This window comes from Lissotriton vulgaris, chromosome 1_2 (assembly GCF_964263255.1).
Source record: "Lissotriton vulgaris chromosome 1_2, aLisVul1.2, whole genome shotgun sequence".
In the NCBI taxonomy this organism is placed as follows: domain Eukaryota; kingdom Metazoa; phylum Chordata; class Amphibia; order Caudata; family Salamandridae; genus Lissotriton; species Lissotriton vulgaris.
This window is the reverse complement of record NC_141686.1, coordinates 284274526-284297024: the sequence shown is the minus strand read 5'-3', so window position 1 is coordinate 284297024 and position 22499 is coordinate 284274526. Positions and strand designations below refer to the sequence as shown.

At 46.5% G+C, this 22499-nt stretch overlaps 1 protein-coding gene across 5 annotated transcripts in view; it reads left to right on the top strand.

The window, feature by feature from the left end:
- LOC147736502 (Golgi membrane protein 1-like) overlaps positions 1-22499 on the top strand; it is a 173902-nt gene that overhangs the window by 100255 nt on the left and 51148 nt on the right. For all 5 annotated transcript variants that reach the window (XM_086953241.1, XM_086953240.1, XM_086953239.1 and 2 more), the window contains exon 4: positions 5202-5256. In XM_086953241.1, coding sequence (XP_086809367.1) covers positions 5202-5256 — 55 coding nt within the window. The remainder of the gene's footprint in view (positions 1-5201; positions 5257-22499) is intronic.

The following is a 22499-nucleotide window of genomic DNA, read 5'->3' as shown; positions in this document are numbered from 1 at the left end:
CTATAAATTGTCTAAAACTGAATTCCGAGAAAACGGAAGTTATGATCTTTGGCAAGCTCAGCCCGACCTGGCCCACTTCCTGGTGGCCCACAGAGCTAGGTCCCCCGCCCAACCCCGTTACCAAGGTTAGGAACCTAGGCATTGTACTTGACGACAACCTCACCTTTGCCGCTCATGCCAATACCATCGTCTCATCCTCCTTTTACAAACTGAAAACCATAAAAAAAACTCCCCTTTATCCCCCCCAACTCAGGAAAAACACTAGTCACAGCTTCTGTAACGTCCTCTTTGGATTATTGCAACTGACTTTTTATCAATGCCCAGCAACAAGTCATTCGTAAACTACAGTCGGTGCAGAACGCGGCAGCAAGAATGCTTTCGGGAACTCCAAGTTCAAGCCCATCGCCCATATCATCAAAAGTTACCACTGGCTTGCAGTAAAAAAAACGCATCAAATTCAAGGCTCTATGCATTGCTTATAAAGCCTTACGCAAGCAAGGACCCCGATTCCTCCTTAACTCCTTATCCTTCCATGTCCCCAACTGACCACTACAATCTTCCAATGCCCTTTTGATGTCCGTTCCGCGCTCCCAAACGGCTTCCAGGGGCGATCGCCGTTTCACTGTTTCCACAGCCAAACTTTGGAACTCTCTTGATTTAGACACTCGATCCAGTCCCACTCTGTTAGCTTTCAGGAGAAGAATAAAAACGTGGCTGTTCAATCAATAATTCTCCCCTTCTTTTCTGCCACGTTCACAGCGCCGAGACACCCTTGGGCATTTTTTGCTCTTTACAAATTTCATAAATAAATAAGGAGACCTTCAAAGCTGTATCAAAATATACAGCAACACTGCAGCAGATCTACAGTGGTGGAGTGTGGACAGCAACTTTACACAGGGAAAGCTGTTTCACCCTCTTCCTTTGGTGACAATAGTGATCACAGATGACTCTGCCTCATATCATACACCTGTATCATATGTTCTCTAGAACATCCAAAATCTCCTGCAAGGAGCTCACTCTGCTCGATAAAACAGGCGATATGAAACGTTTCAGCTACTTTATACATGGTTCTGGAAGTGTTATCTATCTACGGAAGAAATTGGATGATTTCTCTTGTTCCTCAGATAGATTTCACTCAGAGGCTATCATTTTCTACAGAACCTGCAACCAGTGCATAGCAGGAATAAAACTAGGGAGCCTGGATAGCAAATAGCAGAACCATAATATCTGCTTAGTAGCAAATGGCCTGGCCAGAGTGCTCAATGCGTGAGTGGACAGTCTCAGCCAGCGACATCTTGCCAACCACAAGTGGAGACAGACTGCATCCAGAGGCAGTCCACCACATTTTGCAGCTGTGGGGAACTCCTCAGATAGACCTCTTTACCACGCATGAGAATGCACACTACCCGAAATTCTGTGTCCGCCAGTCTCTAATGCAAGGATCATTGGGGGAGAAGTTTTGCTTGAGGCGAAACTTTTTCTTCCTTTTGTGCTTGTCTTGGGAGAGGAAAATGACTGCCAACTTAGGACATTGTGTCTCTCTGGCAGGCCCCGGAGGATCATATGCTCTTTCCCATGAATTTATACGGCTGTACAAAATGTTCTCTAGAGCATCCAAAACCTCCTCCAAAGAGATAGAACAGGCAATATGAACTATGAGTCTAGAGAGTAGACTGGGTAGTACTTGAATGTTCTCAGTGACGAGCCCTACACAGCACACATATGCAATAGCAACCTTGAGGAGGAAAGCAGAGGAATTCAGGAGTAGATCAGGGAAGGGAAGACACCAGGAAGAACAATCAGGAACCAAGCTAGTTACACAATTCTAATCAAGAAGATATACACTTTAAGCCACTCATAACATCCAGTGTATGCATTTTTTAAAGCACAGGTCCAGAATGTCCGAGCAAGAGTGGTAGAGGCACATAATTAGGATAAGAACAAAATTTAGGAGGATTATTTAACTCGCATAGGGAGTCACTGACAAAAAAGGCATTAACAGCTGAAAAGTATCACATTGCGATTCAACAAACAATACATTAAGGCGATTGACCCATCCACATCTGGTTGTTCCTCATCCCTGGCTACCTTCTCCTGAGGTGAATTAGAGTCCCTGCTGTTGAGAAAAGAGGCAAAGGGCTCCCATTTATCCCTGGGGCAGGAGCGCAATGGCATAAGTTACCAAAAGTTAGACAATTGGTCCTGGCAATGTGCTACACCACTCAACCTGCTTTGGGGAGGGAGCGGGCTTTCGCCCCCGTGTATGGCGACCCTGCGTTTTGCCAGCAGGAGTAACACGGTGATGAGGTGCCAGCAAGAGCAGGGTGTGTCTTTAATATAACGCAAGAGGCATGCCAAAGGGATTAGGGGAGGTGAGTCTCTAGTGATTGCATGGATGGTGGCAAATACCTCCATCCAGAAGGATGCCACTTTCGGGTACTGCCAGGATATGCAGATAAAGGAAGCCAAAATAAGGTTGCAGCACAGTCCTAAAGGGTCCGGGGCCTGCCCCATTTTGAAGAGCTGCATTGGGGTATGATAAAGGCGGTATAAAGATTTTAAGGGGATAAACCTAAGTCTATAGTTGGGGAGGGTAGTTCCAATTGACCACTGCAGAAGGACCACTGAGCGTCCGAAAGGGCCAAAGAAATGTCCTCCTCCCAAGCCACATGTGCCCTCGGGGAAACAACTAAAGAGAAGCACTGCATAGTGTTGCAAAGATGACAAATCAGTTGACGGGGAAACAGTGAAGTGAGGAGGTGCTGAGGGGTGGTGGCAGGGAAGGGAAGGTGCAAGTAGAGCGTAGCAAGTGGCGAGTAGTTGGTAATATAACAGTGTATCAAGAAGAGTGGGGGTGGAGACGTTGCAGCATCAAACATTGGGAGGAGTTGGTCAGTTAGCATTATCATTGAAAAGAGTGTAGACTGGGTAGGCCTTGAAGGTTCTCACTGAAGAGCACTACACAGCACACAAGTTATCATCATCATTAAAAGAGTGTAGACTGGGTAGACCTTGAAGGTTCTCAATGACAAGCTCTACACAGCACACAAGTGATCATCATCATTGAAAAGAATGTAGACTGGGTAGACTTGAAGGTTCTCAATGATGAGCGCTACACAGCACACACGTTATCATCATCATTGAAAAGAGTGTAGACTGGGTAGGCCTTGAAGGTTCTCAATGACGAGCGCTACGCAGCACACAAGTTACCATCATCATTAAAAGAGTGTAGACTGGGTAGGCCTTGAAGGTTCTCAATGACGAGCGCTACACAGCACACAAGTTATCATCATCATTGAAAAGAGTGTAGACTGGGTAGGCCTTGAAGGTTCTAAATGACGAGCGCTGCACAGCACACAAGTTATCATCATCATTGAAAAGAGTGTAGACTGGGTAGACTTGAAGGTTCTCAATGACGAGCGCTACACGGCACACAAGTTATCATTATCATTGAAAAGAGTGTAGACTGGGTAGGCCTTGAAAGCTCTCAATGATGAGCGCTACACAGCACACAAGTTATCATCATCATTGAAAAGAGTGTATCTGAGTAGGCCTTGAAGGTTCTCAATGACGAGCGCTAACCAGCACACATGTTATCATCATCATTAAAAAGAGGGTAGACTTGAAGGTTCTCAATGACGAACGCTACACAGCACACAAGTCATCATCATCATTGAAAAGAGTGTAGACTGGGTAGGCCTTGAAGGTTCTCAATGATGAGCGCTACACAGCCACAAGTTATCATCATCATTGAAAAGAGTGTAGAAGACTGGGTAGGCCTTGAAGGTTCTCAATGACGAGCGCTACACAGCACACAAGTTATCATCATCATTGAAAAGAGTGTAGACTGGGTAGACTTGAAGGTTCTCAATGACGAGCGCTACACAGCACACAAGTTATCATCATCATTGAAAAGAGTGTAGACTGGGTAGACTTGAAGGTTCTCAATGATGAGCGCTACCCAGCACACAAGTTATCATCATCATTGAAAAGAGTGTAGACTGGGTAGGCCTTGAAGGTTCTCAATAACGAGCCCTACACAGCACACAAGTTATCATCATCATTGAAAAGAGTGTAGACTGGGTAGGCCTTGAAGGTTCTCAATGACGAGCGCTACACAGCACACAAGTTATCATTATCATTGAAAAGAGTGTAGACTGGGTAGACTTGAAGGATCTCAATGACGAGCGCTACACAGCACACAAGTTATCATCATCATTGAAAAGAGTGTAGACTGGGTAGGCCTTGAAAGCTCTCAATGATGAGCGCTACACAGCACACAAGTTATCATCATCATTGAAAAGAGTGTATCTGAGTAGGCCTTGAAGGTTCTCAATGACGAGCGCTACACAGCACACATGTTATCATCATCATTGAAAAGAGGGTAGACTTGAAGGTTCTCAATGACGAACGCTACACAGCACACAAGTTATCATCATCATTGAAAAGAGTGTAGACTGGGTAGGCCTTGAAGGTTCTAAATGACGAGCACTACACAGCACACAAGTTATCATCTTCATTGAAAAGAGTGTAGGCTGGGTAGACTTGAAAGCTCTCAATGACGAGCGCTACACAGCACACAAGTTGTCATCATCATTGAAAAGAGTGTAGACTGGGTAGACTTGAAGGTTCTCAATGACAAGCGCTACCCAGCACACAAGTTATCATCACGATTAAAAGAGTGTAGACTGGGTAGGCCTTGAAGGTTCTAAATGACGAGCGCTACACAGCACACAAGTTATCATCTTCATTGAAAAGAATATAGACTGGGTAGACTTGAAGGTTCTCATTGACGAGCGCTACACAGCACACAAGTTATCATCATCATTAAAAAGAGTGTAGACTGGGTAGGCCTTGAAAGCTCTCAATGGTGAGTGCTACACACAACACAAGTAATCATCATCACTGAATAGAGTGTAGACTGGGTAGGACTTGAGGGTTCCCAGTGACAAGGGCTGCATAGAATCCAAATTACCATTATTGCAAGCAGAGTAGGATCGGGAGATCTTTAGGGTTTCAAGGACAAGAGCTGCATAGAGCCCAAGTGACCATCATCATGGCAAGCAGTTAAGAACTGACTGGGATCCCAACAACTCCTTGGGGTGATGGTAGATCACAGGATGCAGAAAGAGAGAAAGGGAGATTACAAAATCCTTTCACTCATACTGGGCTGCCTGACATGGTTTCTTCTTTTCCTACAGGACCTTTTCACTCAGACTATAGAAGAGAAGAACGCAGTCATCAAAGAGAAGGAAGGTAAGCGAAAGTCGGAATTTTCTAATTTGAACCGCTCTTCGTCCTTTTTTAGATGCTCGAGTTCAACCTTTTCCATCCATCGATGACATTGGAGAGATTACCTTTCAAAGCTGGGTGTCCAAAAAACTGTCACCATCATAGCCCCACCTAGGTGGGTTCATTTCTGCAGATTCTCCAATCACCCCTCATTCATTGTCTGCCATCTTCTTCTACATGGTATCTCTGAGACCTTGATTCTCCTCTTGTCTTCTCTGCATATATTTCATTGGCTTCCCACACATTTCCACAAGATGAATTATTGTCATCGAGTCCCTGCATGCTCTTTTCTGCTGTGAGGTTCCTTGTTCAAACATTTATTCTTTCCAGACCCTATGGTTTCCTGTCACTCTTGAATCTATTGGATTCCACACTTCCAGCCAATCACTTGTTCTTACAGTAGAACGACATCCCTATCTTCCTCACCACTCATGCTACCTTGTGCTTTGCCTTTCCTCTGTGGTCCCTGATCATCTTCTATTTACTCTACCATTCTCCATTATCACTATGTTGTTGAATACTCTATACAGAGTCTTGTCCCCTTAACCTGGGCCTCCCGTATCCTTTGGTTTTCCTTCTTGTAGCCACCCCTTTACTTCGCCTTGCTTGTTCCCCCTTCATGTACTTCGTTCCACCTCTAGTCCTTCCTTTGCTTTCTTATGCTCCTCCATGTGCTCTCTTCTGCTCCTCATCCTGCTTTGTTCCACTTCCGCTCCTCTATGCGCCTCACGTGGCCTCTGGTCCTCCATGTGCCTCACACAGCCTCTGGTCCTCCATGTGCCTCACGTGGCCTCTGGTCCTCTATGTGCCTCATACAGCCTCTGGTACTCAATGTGCCTCACATGGCTTCTGGTCCTCCATGTGCCTCACGTGGCCTCTGGTCCTCCATGTGCCCCACGTGGCCTCTGGTCCTCCATATACCTTGTGCGGCCTGTACTCCTTCATGTGCTTCACTCTGCCTCTGCTCCTCCATATGTCTCGTGTGACCTCTGCTCCTCCATGTGCCTCACGAGGCCTCTGCTCCTCCATGTGCTTCACACGGCCCCTGCTCCTCCATGTGCCTCACGCCGCCTCTGGTTCTTCATGTGCCTCACGTGGCCTCTGGTCCTCCATGTACCTCACACAGCCTCTGGTCCTCCATGTGCCTCACGTGGCCTCTGGTCCTCCATGTGCCTCACGTGGCCTCTGGTCCTACATGTGCCTCACACAGCCTCTGGTCCTCCAAGTGCCTCACGTGGCCTCTGGTCCTCCATGTGCCTCACATGGCCTCTGGTCCTCCATGTGGCTCATGCGGCCTCTATTCCTCCGTGTACCTCATGCGGCCTCTGCTCCTCCATGTGCCTCGCACAGCCTTTCCTCCTCCATGTGCCTCATTTGGCCTTTGCTGCTCTATGTGTCTTGTGCGGCCTACGCTCTTCCATGTTCCTCATGCGGCCTCTGCTCCTCCATGTGCCTCACTCAACCTCTGCTTCTCCATGTACCCCCAGCGGCCTCCGCTCCTCCATGTGCCTCACTCAACCTCTGCTTCTCCGTGTACCCCCAGAGGCCTCCGCTCCTCCATGTGCCTCACTCAACCTCTGCTTCTCCGTGTACCCCCAGTGGCCTCCGCTCCTCCATGTGCCTCACGTGGCCTCTGCTCCTCCATGTGCCTCATTTAACCTCTGCTTCTCCATGTGCCTTACGCGGCCTCTGCTCCTTTGTGTGCCCCACGTGGTCTCTGCTCCGTCATGTGCCCCCAGCGGCCTCCACTCCTCCATGTGCCTCACATGGCCTCCGCTCCTCCATGTGCCTCACTCAACCTCTGCTTCTCCATGTACCCGAGCGGCCTCCGCTCCTGCATGTGCCTCACTCAACCTCTGCTTCTCCGTGTACCCCCAGTGGCCTCTGCTCCTCCATGTGCCTCACTCAACCTCTGCTTCTCCATGTGCCTTACGCGGCCTCTGCTCCTTTGTGTGCCCCACGTGGTCTCTGTTCCGCCATGTACCCCCAGTGGCCTCCGCTCCTCCATGTGCCTCACGTGGCCACCGCTCCTCCATGTGCCTCACGTTACCTCTGCTTCTCGATGTGCCCCCAGCGGCCTCTGCTCCTTTGTGTGACCCACGTGGTCTCTGTTCCGCCATGTACCCCGAGTGGCCTACGCTCCTCCATGTGCCTCACGTGGCCACCGCTCCTCCATGTGCCTCACGTTACCTCTGCTTCTCGATGTGCCTTACGCGGCCTCTGCTCCTCGATGTGCCTTACGCGGCCTCTGCTCCTCGATGTGCCTTACGCGGCCTCTGCTCCTCGATGTGCCCCACGTGGTCTCTGCTCCGCCATATGCCTCATGTGACCTCTGCTCCTCCATGTGCTCATGCGGCCTCTGCTCCTTTGTGTGCCCCACGTGGTCTCTGCTCCGCCATGTGCCCCCAGCTGCCTCCACTCCTCCATGTGCCTCACATGGCCTCCTCTCCTCCATGTGCCTCAGTCAACCTCTGCTTCTCCATGTACCCGAGCGGCCTCCGCTCCTGCATGTGCCTCACTCAACCTCTGCTTCTCCGTGTACCCCCAGTGGCCTCCGCTCCTCCATGTGCCTCACGTGGCCTCTGCTCGTCCATGTGCCTCACTTAACCTCTGCTCCTCGATGTGCCTTACGCGGCCTCTGCTCCTCGATGTGCCCCACGTGGTCTCTGCTCCGCCATGTGCCTCATGTGACCTCTGCTCCTCCATGTGCTCATGCGGCCTCTGCTCCTTTGTGTGCCCCACGTGGTCTCTGCTCCGTCATGTGCCCCCAGCGGCCTCCACTCCTCCATGTGCCTCACATGGCCTCCGCTCCTACATGTGCCTCACTCCACCTCTGCTATTCCATGTACCCGAGCGGCCTCCGCTCCTGCCCGTGCCTCACTCAACCTCTGCTTCTCCGTGTACCCCCAGTGGCCTCCGCTCCTCCATGTGCCTCACATGGCCACCGCTCCTCCATGTGCCTCACGTTACCTCTGCTTCTCGTTGTGCCTTACGCGGCCTCTGCTCCTCGATGTGCCTTACGCGGCCTCTGCTCCTCGATGTGCCTTACGCGGCCTCTGCTCCTCGATGTGCCCCACGTGGTCTCTGCTCCGCCATGTGCCTCATGTGACCTCTGCTCTTTCATGTACCTCGTGCGGCCTCTTATCCTCTATGTGTCTCCTCCTCTGTTCCTCCATGTGCCTCACACGGCCTCTGCTCCTCCATGTGCCTTGTGCGGCCTCTTATCCTCCATGTGTCTCCTCCTCTGCTACGCCATGTGCTCATGCGGCCTCTGCTCTTTCATGTACCTCGTGCGGCCTCTTATCCTCTATGTGTCTCCTCCTCTGTTCCTCCATGTGCCTCACACGGCCTCTGCTCCTCCATGTGCCTTGTGCGGCCTCTGCTCCTCCATGTGTCTCATGCAGTCTCTGCTCCTCCATGTGCCTCACGTGGCCTCTGCTCCTCCAAGTACTAATGCAACCTCTGCTCCTCCATGTGCCTCACATGGCCTCTACTCCTGCATGTACCTGTTGCTGTCTCTGCTCCTCCATGTACCTCGTGAGGCCTCTGCTCCTCCATGTGCTTTACTCCACCAGTGCTACTCTGTTTTCATCAATAATGTTTTACTACTCTATCTGTTTCATTCTATCCTTACCTCTCAACTTACTTTGTTCCATCTCTAGATCATTTATCTCACATTTCTTTTTCTCCTTCGTCTGCCCTATGGTCTTCAACGTGCACTCTAAAGTCCTTGGCTTGCTAAGTCGGCGGTGGATGTCAAGCACCTGCCTTAAACCCCCACCGACAAAGACAGCTTCCTTCCTGCTCTGGGATAGCTCCCCCCCCCCTGCTCACAGATAATGTGAAATCGCTTGGATTCCCCCTCAACACAGATGCCTCCTCCCAGGACGACATCTCCAATCAGACCAAGATTATGAGTAGGCTGTCCTGTTTTCAGTTTCTATTTTTGGTAAATTCTGGTGGGGTTTTTTCAGTGTTTTCAAACAGTTGTTCTCAGTGGTTACACAGTTTCACACCACTAAAAACAACAGAAAAAGTGTTTTTCCGGTGTTTATGGAACATTTTGCTTTTATCATTCTTGCTTTCTGCACTGAAAGAACATGGTATATAGACAGTGTACGTATAGTGTATATGAGGTCCAAAGAGATTTTGCAAATTAATCTTATTGTAGTACACCATACAGTACTTCTTCAGTGAGTCTTTGGTCATGTGCACTCGTGCTTTCCTTCCCATGTAAACTTCTGTGAAAAGGCCCTCTCAGCATTCATAGCCCCTTGGGCTAAGAACCGTCAGCTAAGGGACACAGTTGGGATGACTCTTTCTTTGATGCCACATAAAGCACGAAATGATAAATATTTGCGTTTTAGTTCCTGGGCACAAGAAAACAGTGCTCCAGAATGGACTAAAAAGTCAATAGCATCCCTCATTAACTCTGAAGATTGTAAAGATGCTTTTAGCATACCATCTAACAAGTGGCAAGGATCTCCTACAGGGAATCACTTCAGCTCGGGTATCAATTTTGACAGGTCATCACACAAATGTTTTATATACGTAACTGAATCACTACAAAACCAAACAATACCACTCCAATCTTTGTTGAACTTGGAAAGAACCTTTTTTGAAGCATAACAAATGACACTGCGTTCCATGTTTTCCAAAAGTCTGGTGTCACGTTTTCACCACTATCCCAGATGCTTGGTGATATATATACTTGTCACTATACCTTGCAATTAATGTTTAAAGCCTGAGGTGTTGGCAATTCACCTACTATCAATACTGACCCACTAGAAACTATGGTCTGATGTATTAAGGGTTTTTACCCATTCTCTGTGGGTGTATGTGATGACACATATTAGGAAAGATTTTTATAAAAATAGCCATTTTACCTATCAGTGAAAGAATCAAATGCAGCCAAAATATCAAATGTGAGTTTGATATGTCCTGATTCTCTACAGTTTATAAAATATTTAAACTAAACCTAAAACGTGAAACTAAACCCTGCATCTTTAGACCAAAGGCCATAAAACTGAAAAAAGTAAAAGGAAGAAGAAACAATATTTTAGTGGCATCCCTAAACAACAAAACTCAAGCAGAATAATGTTAGCCAGTCTTTCTTACTGTTGCTTGTATAACAAAGATATATTTTATTGACCCCTTCAGTAAGAACAAAATTACTCTTTCACTTTCTTTTTCCTTTCTTTGAATGGCATTTAGTTTGTGGTTGTGCAGGTGTTTTTTCAGTGTTTATATGTTTTCACCGGTGAGGGCTATTTTTCTTTCAGTGGGGTTTTATCAGTTATTATAGGTTTAAACCTAAAACCCCACAGCCTAATTATGAGGTACCTGCTGTCCCTCCCGAAAGAAGTGAAATCCTTCCTTTCTGAAATCAACTCAGATCACCAGTGCAAGACCGGTAAACAACCTTTACGATGCGGTCAAAACACAGCAGTACCATTACAACTCAGCTTTTAATACGCAAGTCGTTACCACAACTTGCACTGGAGGGCGCTCTAGACTAAGGAATAGTAGATTTACTATTCCAACACCTTCCCTACTGTACGTAGGCTGGAGTTGGAATAGTAAATTATACTATTACTAAATCCAGCACCCTACAGCGCAAGTCGTGGTAACTGCGTTGTGGTGTACCCCGATCATTTTGTTGTGGTAACATCATACATCCGCAAGACCTGGTTCTCTCTCACCTGGGTGGAGACACTGATCCGTTCAAGTGCCTTTGCATCTCTGCATTGGCACCTATGGACAGTATCCCGCTTGCTGTGGCTCGTATCATTGCCCTGGCACGGAGGATCTTCAGTAGCTCCTCTCCAGGCCTGCTTCATCTTCAAAACCAGATGCATCACTTGCAAGGCCTCCAGCACGCCTAACCAAGAAAGCAGCCATCTTAGAAGACAAGCCCTCAATCCGAAACCCTCAAGAGCAGTGGTGTCGCTGGGCCTCATTCCGCCCCTGGCAGTCCCAGCCTTTGCTGCCCCACGGCGGCAGTTAGGGGGGGGGGGGTGCTGGTGATCGATTCCTGCATTTGCCGCCCCTTGTAGCCACAGGTAAGGGGGGAGACTGCTGCCCCCAAAACTTGTGCCGCCCGGGGCGGACCGCCCCCTCCACACTGCTTTGCTACGCCACTGCTCAAGACGTTCCTTGGGAAAGCATGCAGGGCCTCATTTATGAGAAATGACGCATCTCTGCGTGAAAGCAGGGATACGTCACTTCTCAGTGCGCCCTCCTTGCGTCATGATTGATGCGTCATATTTATAATATGACGCATCATGGCGCAAGGAGTTACAGATACGTCAGTATTTCTGATGTATCTGTAGGCGCAAAAGTGAGGCATTGCTGGAGAGTGTCCCAAAAGTGACGCAACTCCAGCAATGTGTCCTTTCACATGGGGCAAGCCCCATGTTGTTAGTGCCTGCGTCAGTCTTACGCCTGCCATGATGCAGGTGTAAGATTTTTACGCATTAGCAGCCAAGAAATGGCGCAGTGAAATCTTATAGATTTCACTGCGTCACTTCCATAACCCTTTCTTGCATCAGAACGCCCCCTTTGCATTCATTATACCTGGTGCAGGTATAATGTGGCGCAGGGGTTTACAAAGTGACGCATCTACCTAGATGCGAAACTTGGTAAATATGGCGCAACAAGGAGCATTTTGTACGCCACTGGTGCTTCACAAAAAGTGATGCACCGGCGTAAAAGTGACGCACGGCCTCATAAACGAGGCCCACAATATCGACACATTCCCAGGTTTAGGTCTTGGTAAATCTTATAATGCACCAAAAAGCATCGGTCGAAGGCGCAGTTATGCAGGGCAATGACTTGCGCTGCCGTGCGTTACTCCAGATTTACCAAGCCGCGCAGATCAGATTTCGCCAGACTCGAAGCCAAAACGAAAAACTGCAGGAAGGGAAATTGATACCTTGGAGAATATTTGTATTTCATTCTGTAGGGAGATGGATTGATTGAGGGGTTTGTGGTGTGCCTAGAAGAGTGGTGCTAAAATAAGGCTGTAAATGCCCCATGCTTGCACCATGGCTGAGCCCTGTTTCACTAAACCGTTCTGCTCCCTGGTCAGGTTATGATGAATAACAAAGCTCTCTGATTCTGCCTTCCGTTTGTACTGATTTCGACCAGCACAGGTCTGACATTCTTCTCCAGTCTTGTCAGACACTTTTATGGAGCCTGGGGCAAAAACCGATTACAGGCCCCCTGGTGGCTTCTGTTTTTGCCCTTGTTTGTAAGTAAAAACAAAAAAATCTGTGGAAAGAGAAAATGTAGCATCTGATGCAATCTAGTGGTTTGGCCATATAAGTGTCCTCATTATTCATGAAGATGGCAGATTTGCTTCAAATAGATATCTATTAATACTTTTTGCTAAAGGAGTGTGGGGCCATGGAAAGTGCTGGCCGGGTACATAATGCTGCTATGCCCCAATACCCCCCTTTGATAAAGTGCTGACTAAAGCCTGAAGACATTGGTCCCGATTCACAGAATGAACTTAAAACTCAATCCTAAACTTACTACTATTTTGGTATTCACAGAATGCACTTACTACTTTTGGTATTCACAGAAGTTAGGATTTTGTCTTAAGTTTGTCTTAAGACAAACTTAAAACAGACTTAAGACAGACTTAAGACAAACTCAACACCGATTTAAGACAGACTTAAGACAAAATCCTAACTTAAGTCTGTCTTAAATTTGTCTTAAGACAGACTTAAGACAAAATCCTAACTTCTGTGAATACCAAAAGTAGTAAGTGCATTCTGTGAATACCAAAATAGTAGTAAGTTTAGGATTGAGTCTTAAGTTCATTCTGTGAATCGGGCCCTTGGACACCACAGTCTCGAACGCACCAGGACCTCAAACATCTCTTCAGTACAAATGACCTCTGTTTGCTGCTGCTTAAAGATCATGGTCTAAGTCAGGGCTGGACTGGCTTTAGCGGGCATTGAGCATTTCTCCACGGGGCTGGAAGGGTGGGGGCCGGTTTTGCAGCGGTGGTGCAACATAGTGCCCCACTAACAAAAGCAGCAGTGCTTCACACGCCCCCCCCCATCCTCCCCCACGGGCAGGTTCAACAAAATTGCCAGGGCTGCTTTGGTTCCTTGTCTGGCCCTGGTTAGGGTTTAGGTAGCCCCCCTGTTTTGTTGCCAGCTCAGGTGCAGCATTAGCTGAGCTCCAGAAAAGCACTCACCTGAGTCTGGCTAGTGACGACCTACCAGAGCACCGCGCAGCCTGGTCCCTGAAGATATGAATGCAATGATTCACAATAGGAAGGAATGAGGTCCTTATGTATCAACGCATTTCACCAGAGACACAGAAATGAGGAAACCCTTTGACACATCAGGTTTCTTCACTTATCTGGATGCCATGAACGATGCAATTGTAAAGCAGCGAATGACACTTGATAACATCTGTTTTTTCACAGTCTCTTTTTGCAAAAGGATGGCTGTATTAAAAAAAATCTGAATAAAAACATGTGAATCATTTCTGCAGCACTTTATGCGTGCACTAGTGCACAATGTGTGGGACCAGGTTTATTAATAATTGATGCAGCGCAACGCAGCAAGATAACTTGCGTCGCTGAGCTGCATCAAAAGAAGAGGGCAGGAATGCACCTTATTAACCAATATATGGTGCATTCCAGCTCTGGTGCATCATTTACTGCCTAGCACCAACACCTGCACCATGGTCCAAGGGGGCCTGCGTTGCAGACAGGATTGGTTGTGTGCAAGAAGGGGCCCCTTCCTGCACAAAAACAATCCTTAGAGGCATCGTCCTCTTTCTAAGTGTGCTGCAACAAGAGGAAACAACAAGGAGAAATAAAGACATTTCTCCTCCTTGTGTCTTTATCAGGAAGGCGTACACTTCTGACACATCCCGAGGTTTACAAGTCTTGGTATATCAGGTAATGCACCCATGCTCCAGCCATGTAACACTCTCCCGCCACAGACTACTGGAAAGTAGAGACTTGCGCTGCCATGTGTTACTCAAGATTCAGCAAGCCATGCAGAGTCACGCAAGGTCGCTTTGCGTGGCTTGGTAAAGGTGACTTAAGGATTTGGTTGCCCTTGCGGCACCTCGCCTCACACAAGGATAAACCAATCCTCTAATAAATATGGCCATGACGTTTGAAGCTTGAGGTGCATTTTGCACATGATGTGCACAGAAATGTTTGTGAATTAGCCAAATGGCACAGTCAGCGCACAAGTGCAGCGTGCGCTGACTGTGCCATTTGACTAATTCACAAACATTTCGAATGTCTCGCATTGCTTTCCGGATTCTTTACACGGTCTGTTCTAGAGGTCTGGTTTGTGAAGAAGGCAGGGACACTTAGGGCCCGATTCACAGACCTAACTTAAAACAAATTCCTAAACTTACTACTTTTGGTATTCACAGAAGTTAGGATTTTGTCTTAAGACAGACTTAAGACAGACTTAATACAGAATCCTAACTTAAGTCGGTCTTAAGACTGTCTTAAATCTGTCTTAAGACAAAATCCTAACTTCTGTGAATACCAAAAGTAGTAAGTTTAGGATTTTGTCTTAAGTTAGTTCTGTGAATCGGCCCCACAGTTTGCACTTGTTTTTACCCAGTTGTTATTTTTTTTTGTTGCAGATTTATATAGAGCAAACTCGACCCGAAGGAATTGGCGCTCTTTAAATGAGCACCAGTTACATTACACAAAGACACACTCATCTTTTGGTAGGCAGGGGGAGATTAAATGATTTGCCCAGAATCACAGGAGGCTGAGCCGACACTGAGGCTTGAACCCTGTTCACCAGCTTCCAAAGTCGGCAGCTCTAGCAGTAAGGCTACAGATCCTCTCCCCTGCGATCACAGATTGCGAAAACTTTTAAAATAATGTGGACAAAACAAGCACAGCACTGTGAATATTTTGAAAATTAAGCCTTGTGGGATTCGTAGCCAGTGATTAGTGCTTAAATAGGCTTCACTTGGTTGAACGGGAGGCACCAATAATCATACAGCTTGATTTTGGATGGATTGTAAAAGAAGAAGAAATGTGGTTTTAATTCCTCCATGTATGTGTCAAAAGACACACAGGTGGACATAATGCAGAACAAATCAAACATTCATGCCAGGTCAAGAGATCTGGGTGGAATCCATCGTGTTTTCTGCTCACCATCCCACCCCAGTTTGGACCTAACCATATACAAATCAGTCTTGACTCTGCTCCTCATGGGAGCAGTCCAGCCTGAACTTTCCAGGCAAGGTCCTCCCTGGACCAGAAACAAGCTTCTTGGGACCGCTTTCTAGGTATCACCCCTCTTCAACCGGGTTAGCTTGAATCCAGTAGCACAGTGAGCCTGGGTCACATGTCTGGGCATACCCTGCAAACTTATGGTGCGAAAGCAAAAGACATTCAAAGGATGGAGAGAATGCGGAATAAATCAAGCATTAACCCCCAGTAAAGTTATCTGGGTTAAATCCATCATTATTTTGCCCACCATGCCACCCCAGTTTGGACCCAGACATATGCAAATCAGTCTTGACCCTGTGCCTCATGGGAACAGTCCAGCCCGAACTGCCAAGCCATGTCTTCCCTGGACCGGAAAGAAGCTTCCGAGGACCAGTTTCTGGCTTTACAGCCGTCTTCAGCCCGGCTTGCTTGAATCCAGTGGCAAAGTGAGCAAGGGACTCACGTCTGAGCATACCCTGCCAACCTATGGCGAACAAAGTGGTACAAAAGGGGGTGGTGATGGACGGAGCATCTGAAACAATCAAACACTCACACCCAGTCAACAGATCTGGGTTTAATCCATCACCGTTCTTTAGCCCCCTCTGCCACCCCAGTTCAGACATGGCTATATGCAAATCAGTCTGACCCTGTGCCTCATGGGAACAGTCCAGCCCAAACTGCCAAGCCATGCCTTCCCTGGACCGGAAACAAGCTTCCGAGGACCGGTTTCAGAGTATCACTCTTCATCAGCAGGCTAGCTGGAATCCATGTAGGTGTCAGCACACAAACCTGTCTTAAATTATCATACCAAAAGCTCGCCAACGGCAACGACCGGGAGCAGAGTATTCCTAATACAGACTTTTGGTGCCGCCCCCAGTTGAATCTGTACTTAATACATTGAGATCAGGTTAAAATTATCAGTACTGAGGCATCCTCAATAAGAACGATAGGCACAGGTTGTAATATTGAAAGTTTATATAAGGAATTTATAGACAAAATACATAGAATAGGCCATCAATAAGTTTAGCAGCAAAGTATACAAATCAGAAGTCCAAAGAATTTAGGGCCTGATTGCGATCTTGGCGGACGGGTTACTCTGTCATAACAATGACCAGTATCCTGTTCACGGAAATATAAATCCCGAGGATATAATGGGATTTACATTTCGGAGGACGGGATATCCCTCACCATTGTGGCAGAGTAATCCGTCCACCAAGATATAAATCAGTCCCTTAGTAAAGTTCTATATGGATTCTGGCATAGATTTGCCTTTGAAAGTAGGGGGTCCCGGGGTCCAGAGAAAATTTACAGGACTTTGAATGATGACATTCCTACATATCTACACAGGTGCATGGTTCTCAGGATATGCATCGAAGAGTAACAACCAAGAAGGAGCATTCTTGCATTTGAGGATTCTCTCATAGTAGTATTACATTGTATTTAATCCCTCTCACAGTTACTCAAGCATGCTTGTCGATACATTGTACAACCGTAGCCTGGCACGGTCGGGGTGCACTCGGTTGGGTACGGAGCTGGGAGGAGCCTCTGGGAACGCTCTGTCCACATTTCTGTAAAGCTTGCAGCTCTTTATTTAGAACAAGGTACAGCATCAGCAGGCTTCACATGGTGCTTTGTGACATCAATCCAAGATGGAGAACAGTGTGATTGGAGTTATGTTTGCGTAAACTCGGTTTCTCATGTATATAAAGCGAATAAAAAGAAAACAGCTCTTACAGCGGCTATCACAGTAATCTAGTCTGGACCAATAATCGCACAGACACGCGAAAGCTCTTAAAACCTGGCTATTTACTTAATCCCTGTCTGTTCGGATTCTTGTAGCGCCAAGAGATCCATAGTGGTGGCACGCTATATACATTTTGTATTTGGATTGAATGTATGAATGAAAAGATTCTTCTAATACATGAGCAGTGACTTCTTCAACAGCTCCAAGACTGCTCTGGTAAAGTCAGCATGAGCAGGCAGAGAGAGAGGGCACAGGTCTTAAGTGACTTGTGAAAAAAGAAATGCTTTGGAATGTTTGCAATGGACACCAGCAGGCTACTGTACACCCTAGCTGTCAGATAAGAAAACAAGCATTGTAACAGCCAATAGGTCTGTGCTAATGCGCTATTGCCTATACCAATGTTGTTAGCCATGTTGCACAGCAGCACGGCTGAAAGATTTAAAAAATTGCCATGATGCAGCAAGCCCTGGCTGGGTAATACACTTTTTAAAACAATTGCAGGTAGGAGGGTGTGATAAGTATGGCAAGGGTGTAACACAGAGGGTGTAGATGCCAACACCCAGCAAAAAGAAAAGCTCTATGACGTTGCCAGCGCCTGCTGCATCAAAGCGCTTAACGAGCGGTCTCGTTACTGTGCAACATGGCTAAAAAAATTGACAGAGCCAATAGGTTGCATAAGCAAGGTCTATCGGCACGGCAAATGCTCTTTTTTGGTGGGGTGGGGAGGAAGCAACAATGTGGAGTTGGAGGGGCAAGCAATGGCACGAGATGGGTGGGAGAGGGAAGCAACAACGCAGGCAAGCAACAATGCAGAGTGTGAATTGACGACAGCCAACAACAGGAGCAAAGAAAACAACGCTGGGAGGATGGTGGGGAAAGCAACAACGCGGGCAAGAACTTCACACGAGAAGCTAAGCAGACGTTTAGCCATTTCTCAGCCACCAGCTTCAGTAGAGCAAACAAATGATTTGGCCCAATTTAATAATTGGATTATGAAAACCATAAACGATCTGGCCCCACTCGTCAGACCCAGTTACAATGTTGTCAGACCATTTACACCTTGGCTGTCCACATCCTTGATCAAGGAGAGGTCATTATGTAAAAAACTTGAAAGAAAAGAGAGGTCAATATAGTCCTGGAGAGAAGTAAAGATATAAATTAGATTTAACACCTTGGCTGCTGTGGTTATTTTTCCCCTGTGCTGGAAAACTCTTGTTGCCATATATTCATGACGAGCTCAGCTCGTCATCAGCACACGACCACCGTGGCTGATGACAAGCTGAGCTCGTCATCAGCATCGAAGGGGTTAAAGAAGGAACATAAATTGATAAGGAAAGCAAAAAAATCCCATTTTACTTCTCAAACGGAGGGAGCTAACAACGATTCAAAGGAAATCATTGAACTAGCTAAAGCTCTCCTTTAACCCAAGGTTGCTTCCATGGACATTATTCCATCTCAACCGTTGTGTGACAATCTCTCCAATTTCTCCAAAGAGAAATTTGACACAATCCAACAGGGTTTAATAGAAGTGGTGTAACGGAACTTGAGGGCCCCCACTGCAAAGTACATGCAGGGGGGTCCCCATGTTCTGGACACAGTCCAGAGCTCTCAGTCCAAGGCCCTGCCAGTGGCAAGGGGGCCCCCCGGAGCACGGGGCCCCCGCACTGCAGGGGCTTTTATTACGCCACTGGGTTATAGGTCGACTGATTGAGATCTGTCAAAGGCCGTGTGACAAGAATCTTTCTCCACCTACTATAATAGCAGAATTTTTACCCATTTCTCTTCAGCAATCTGAAAGTGCCACCTTGACATGCAAATCTGGATCTCCATTACATCCTGGTCCTCCAGGAGTACCTTATAAAGCTACTGAGATTGTTTTCCCAGTCATTCATCAATTTCTTAATAAATTTCAGCATCCGTTCCTGAGTCATGGAAATTGGCAGTCATTAAACCTTTAATGAAAAAGTAATCAGCAGATCCTTCCATTCTCTCCAATCTCCCTGCTCCCAGCTCTTTCTAAAATACTTGAAAAACATGTAAATGAGCAACTAATGGATGCTCTAGAAAAATCTAAGATTCTATACCCCTTTCAATCTAGATTTAGACCTAAGTGTTCTAAGTAGCCCACTCTTTTGGAGGTACCACAAACAAAGTTAGGCTAGACAAAGGTCAGAATGCATTACTGATTTGTTTAGATCTATCTGCCGCATTTGATACGGTGTCGCATGCGTTGCTCCTCCAGCTTCCCTTTCATATTGGCATTAGTGGTCAGACTTTCACATGGTTTCAGTGTTTTCTTACAAATAGAAAACAGGTGGTTTCTCTAGTTCCTTTCAACCCAGGAGAAAAGTTGCTAAAGTATGGTGTCCTGCAAGGATCATCCTATTGGCCTATTTTATTTAATATGTATCTATCCCATTTGATGGCTCTGAACGAGTCCACCGCCATCTCGTCCATGCAGATAACACTCAATTGATTGTCTGGCTTGATAAGGATTCCTCTGGCTCTGAGCATAACTCTAAGAACTTGTTTGCCCAGGTTGTCCATTGGATGGAAAATAACCTGCTTAAATGTAACACAGATAAGACAGAAATCATCTTATATGGAAAAAACAATACGTTTGACTGGGGTGACGGCCGGAAGATCTGTTCTTTCCCATGCTCTCAGTGGAGGTAGCTAGGAACTAAGGAGTCAAGTTTGATGGTGCTCTATCTTTTCATCCACAAAGTTTGGCGGAGTACGACACATGTTTTGCTCTGATTAAATTCCTAAAAAAGTTCTTTGAATTCCTTCCGTTAACTGCCAGGAAAACTGTAGCCCACTTCCGTTTTACAGCGAGGCTAGACTATTGCAATAACCTTTGCTCAGGCATTGCAGAGTACTTGCTGTGCAGGCTTCAACTGTTCTAGAACACAGCAGGTGCTAAAGCTTCCCCACAAAAGTGGGGTATCTCAGGGGCTTAGGGACCTGCATTGGCATCTGGTCCATAAGCGGGTGCTTTTCAAATCCCTGACCATTGTTTTCAGAGCTTTCCATTCAACCAGACCAAAGCATCTTGTAAAGTGCTTCCTGCTTTACAGAAAACAGAGAGACCATGGTGATTGTCCATTGTTATTCCCCTTGCATCCCTAACATCAGGCTCACACCAAGAGATGGTGAACTATTTACTGTGCTGAGCTATAAAGCTTGGAATCGTCCCCCGCTTACACCTGAGACTGGTAAAGAAGGAAACAGACTTCAGGAAACTCCTGAAAACGTGGGGCCCGATTCACAGAATGAACTTAAGACTCAATCCTAAACTTACTAATATTTTGGTATTCACAGAATGCACTTACTACTTTTGGTATTCACAGAAGTTAGGATTTTATCTTAAGTTTGTCTTAAGACAGACTTAAGACAAAATCCTAACTTAAGTCTGTCTTAAGTCTGTCTTAAGTTTGTCTTAGGACAAACTTAAGATAAAATCCTAACTTCTGTGAATACCAAAAGTAGTAAGTTCATTCTGTGAATACCAAAAGTAGTAAGTGCATTCTGTGAATACCAAAATAGTAGTAAGTTTAGGATTGAGTCTTAAGTTCATTCTGTGAATCGGTCCCGTCGTTCTTTTCATTGGTGAATGGAATCGGAAGATCTAACTGACTAAGATGGGGCTTGTTGATCTCTTTCCCTGTTAGGCTCTCCGGCTTTCAGCGCGTTGTCTATGATGCCTTTGTTGTCGGTCTCAGTGTCAGGATCCTATGCTTTGAGTTACAGTGCCCTTCATAGGTAATGAAAAACAAAATTTGGAGTGGGAGGGACAAGCAGTGGAGCGGGGCAGGAAAGGAGAAGTCGGACTGCAAACACATAAACTCCAAGGTAGAACTGCAACTAAAAGTAATTCCAAAAGCACGAGCAGTGGAAGGACACTGGGAAAGAAAGCAATAGTTTGGCCACGCTCCAGGAGAGGGACAAACACATGAAGAGGAAGTGAAGCCGGCACGCACTGGCCAAAGAGAAGATAGGAAATGAGAGTGACGATGAAGCCAACGAATGGTAAGCAGTGGGTGGGCTCTAAGCTGCCTGCAAGTACACAAAATGTCTCACAAGCGACATCGCATGCACTGTCTCAGACAAGACCTGAACAGACCTGCTTCTTTGTTTGGCTAGCCTGAAGCGAGGCAGTGGGAGAAGGTTACAAGAGGTGGACAGCAAGGCTCAGGGAGGACTATATCTGATAAAGAGTGAGATCATGAAAGCCGGACCACAATCAGACAAAGCTTTCTTACAAAGGCAATGAGATTTCAAAAGAGCCTGCTCCTGAATGGGAATCTGCGGAAAGGGGCAAAGGGCCGGATTCACAGAACTAACTTAAGACAGAATCCTAAACTTACTACTTTTGGTATTCACAGAAGTTAGGATTTTGTCTTAAGTCTGTCTTAAGTTTGTCTTAAGACAGACTTAAGACAGACTTAAGTTAGGATTTTGTCTAAAGTCTGTCTTAAGTTTGTCTTAAGTCTGTCTTAAGTTCTAACTTCTGTGAATACCAAAAGTAGCAAGTTTAGGATTTTGTCTTAAGTTAGTTCTGTGAATCGGGCCCTATGTGTCTGGAAAGGTGTGTTACAGGGCAGGCCTACATGAGCGGCCATGTTTTGTAGCAGCCGTAGACATTTCAGAATGAACTAAAGGAAGCAAGCACCTCTGCATCCCTGGATGAAATTGTACAGGGCAAAGCCTGGCCAGGTAGTAATACTGTGCTCAAATCTGTTTCTAGGTCCATTATCACATGACCATGCCCACTATGCCCATTATTTCCTACACAGACAGTATTTGTACCGGAGAAGTTTTGCACTTGTTATTACAACAAATAGGAGTATATTCACTAAATCCTTCTGCGATGCAGTACAGCAACCAATGTTGCTGTGTTCATTGAGTGAGAGGGAGAAAGCAGCACCATATCTACTAACACCAGCACTGTCCTGTTCTATCCTGAGTGCTGGTGCACAATTAGGCTGCCTAGCGCTGTGCACGAAACATTTACACATAGTGCAAGTGTGTGTGTGATGTGTAGCATACGTTTTGTACTAGAAGGGTACTATGTCTAGACATGCTTTAAAGCTTTTCCCACTTTAGAAGTATCTGTGCAGTGTAGTACACATGCAAAGTTGGAAGCTTCTGGACAAATAAAAACATTTCTGTAATTCCACTGTTTACTACAAGGAGAGGATGTGGCGCAGCGACTAGAGCTGCAGACTCGGCAGCTGGGGATCT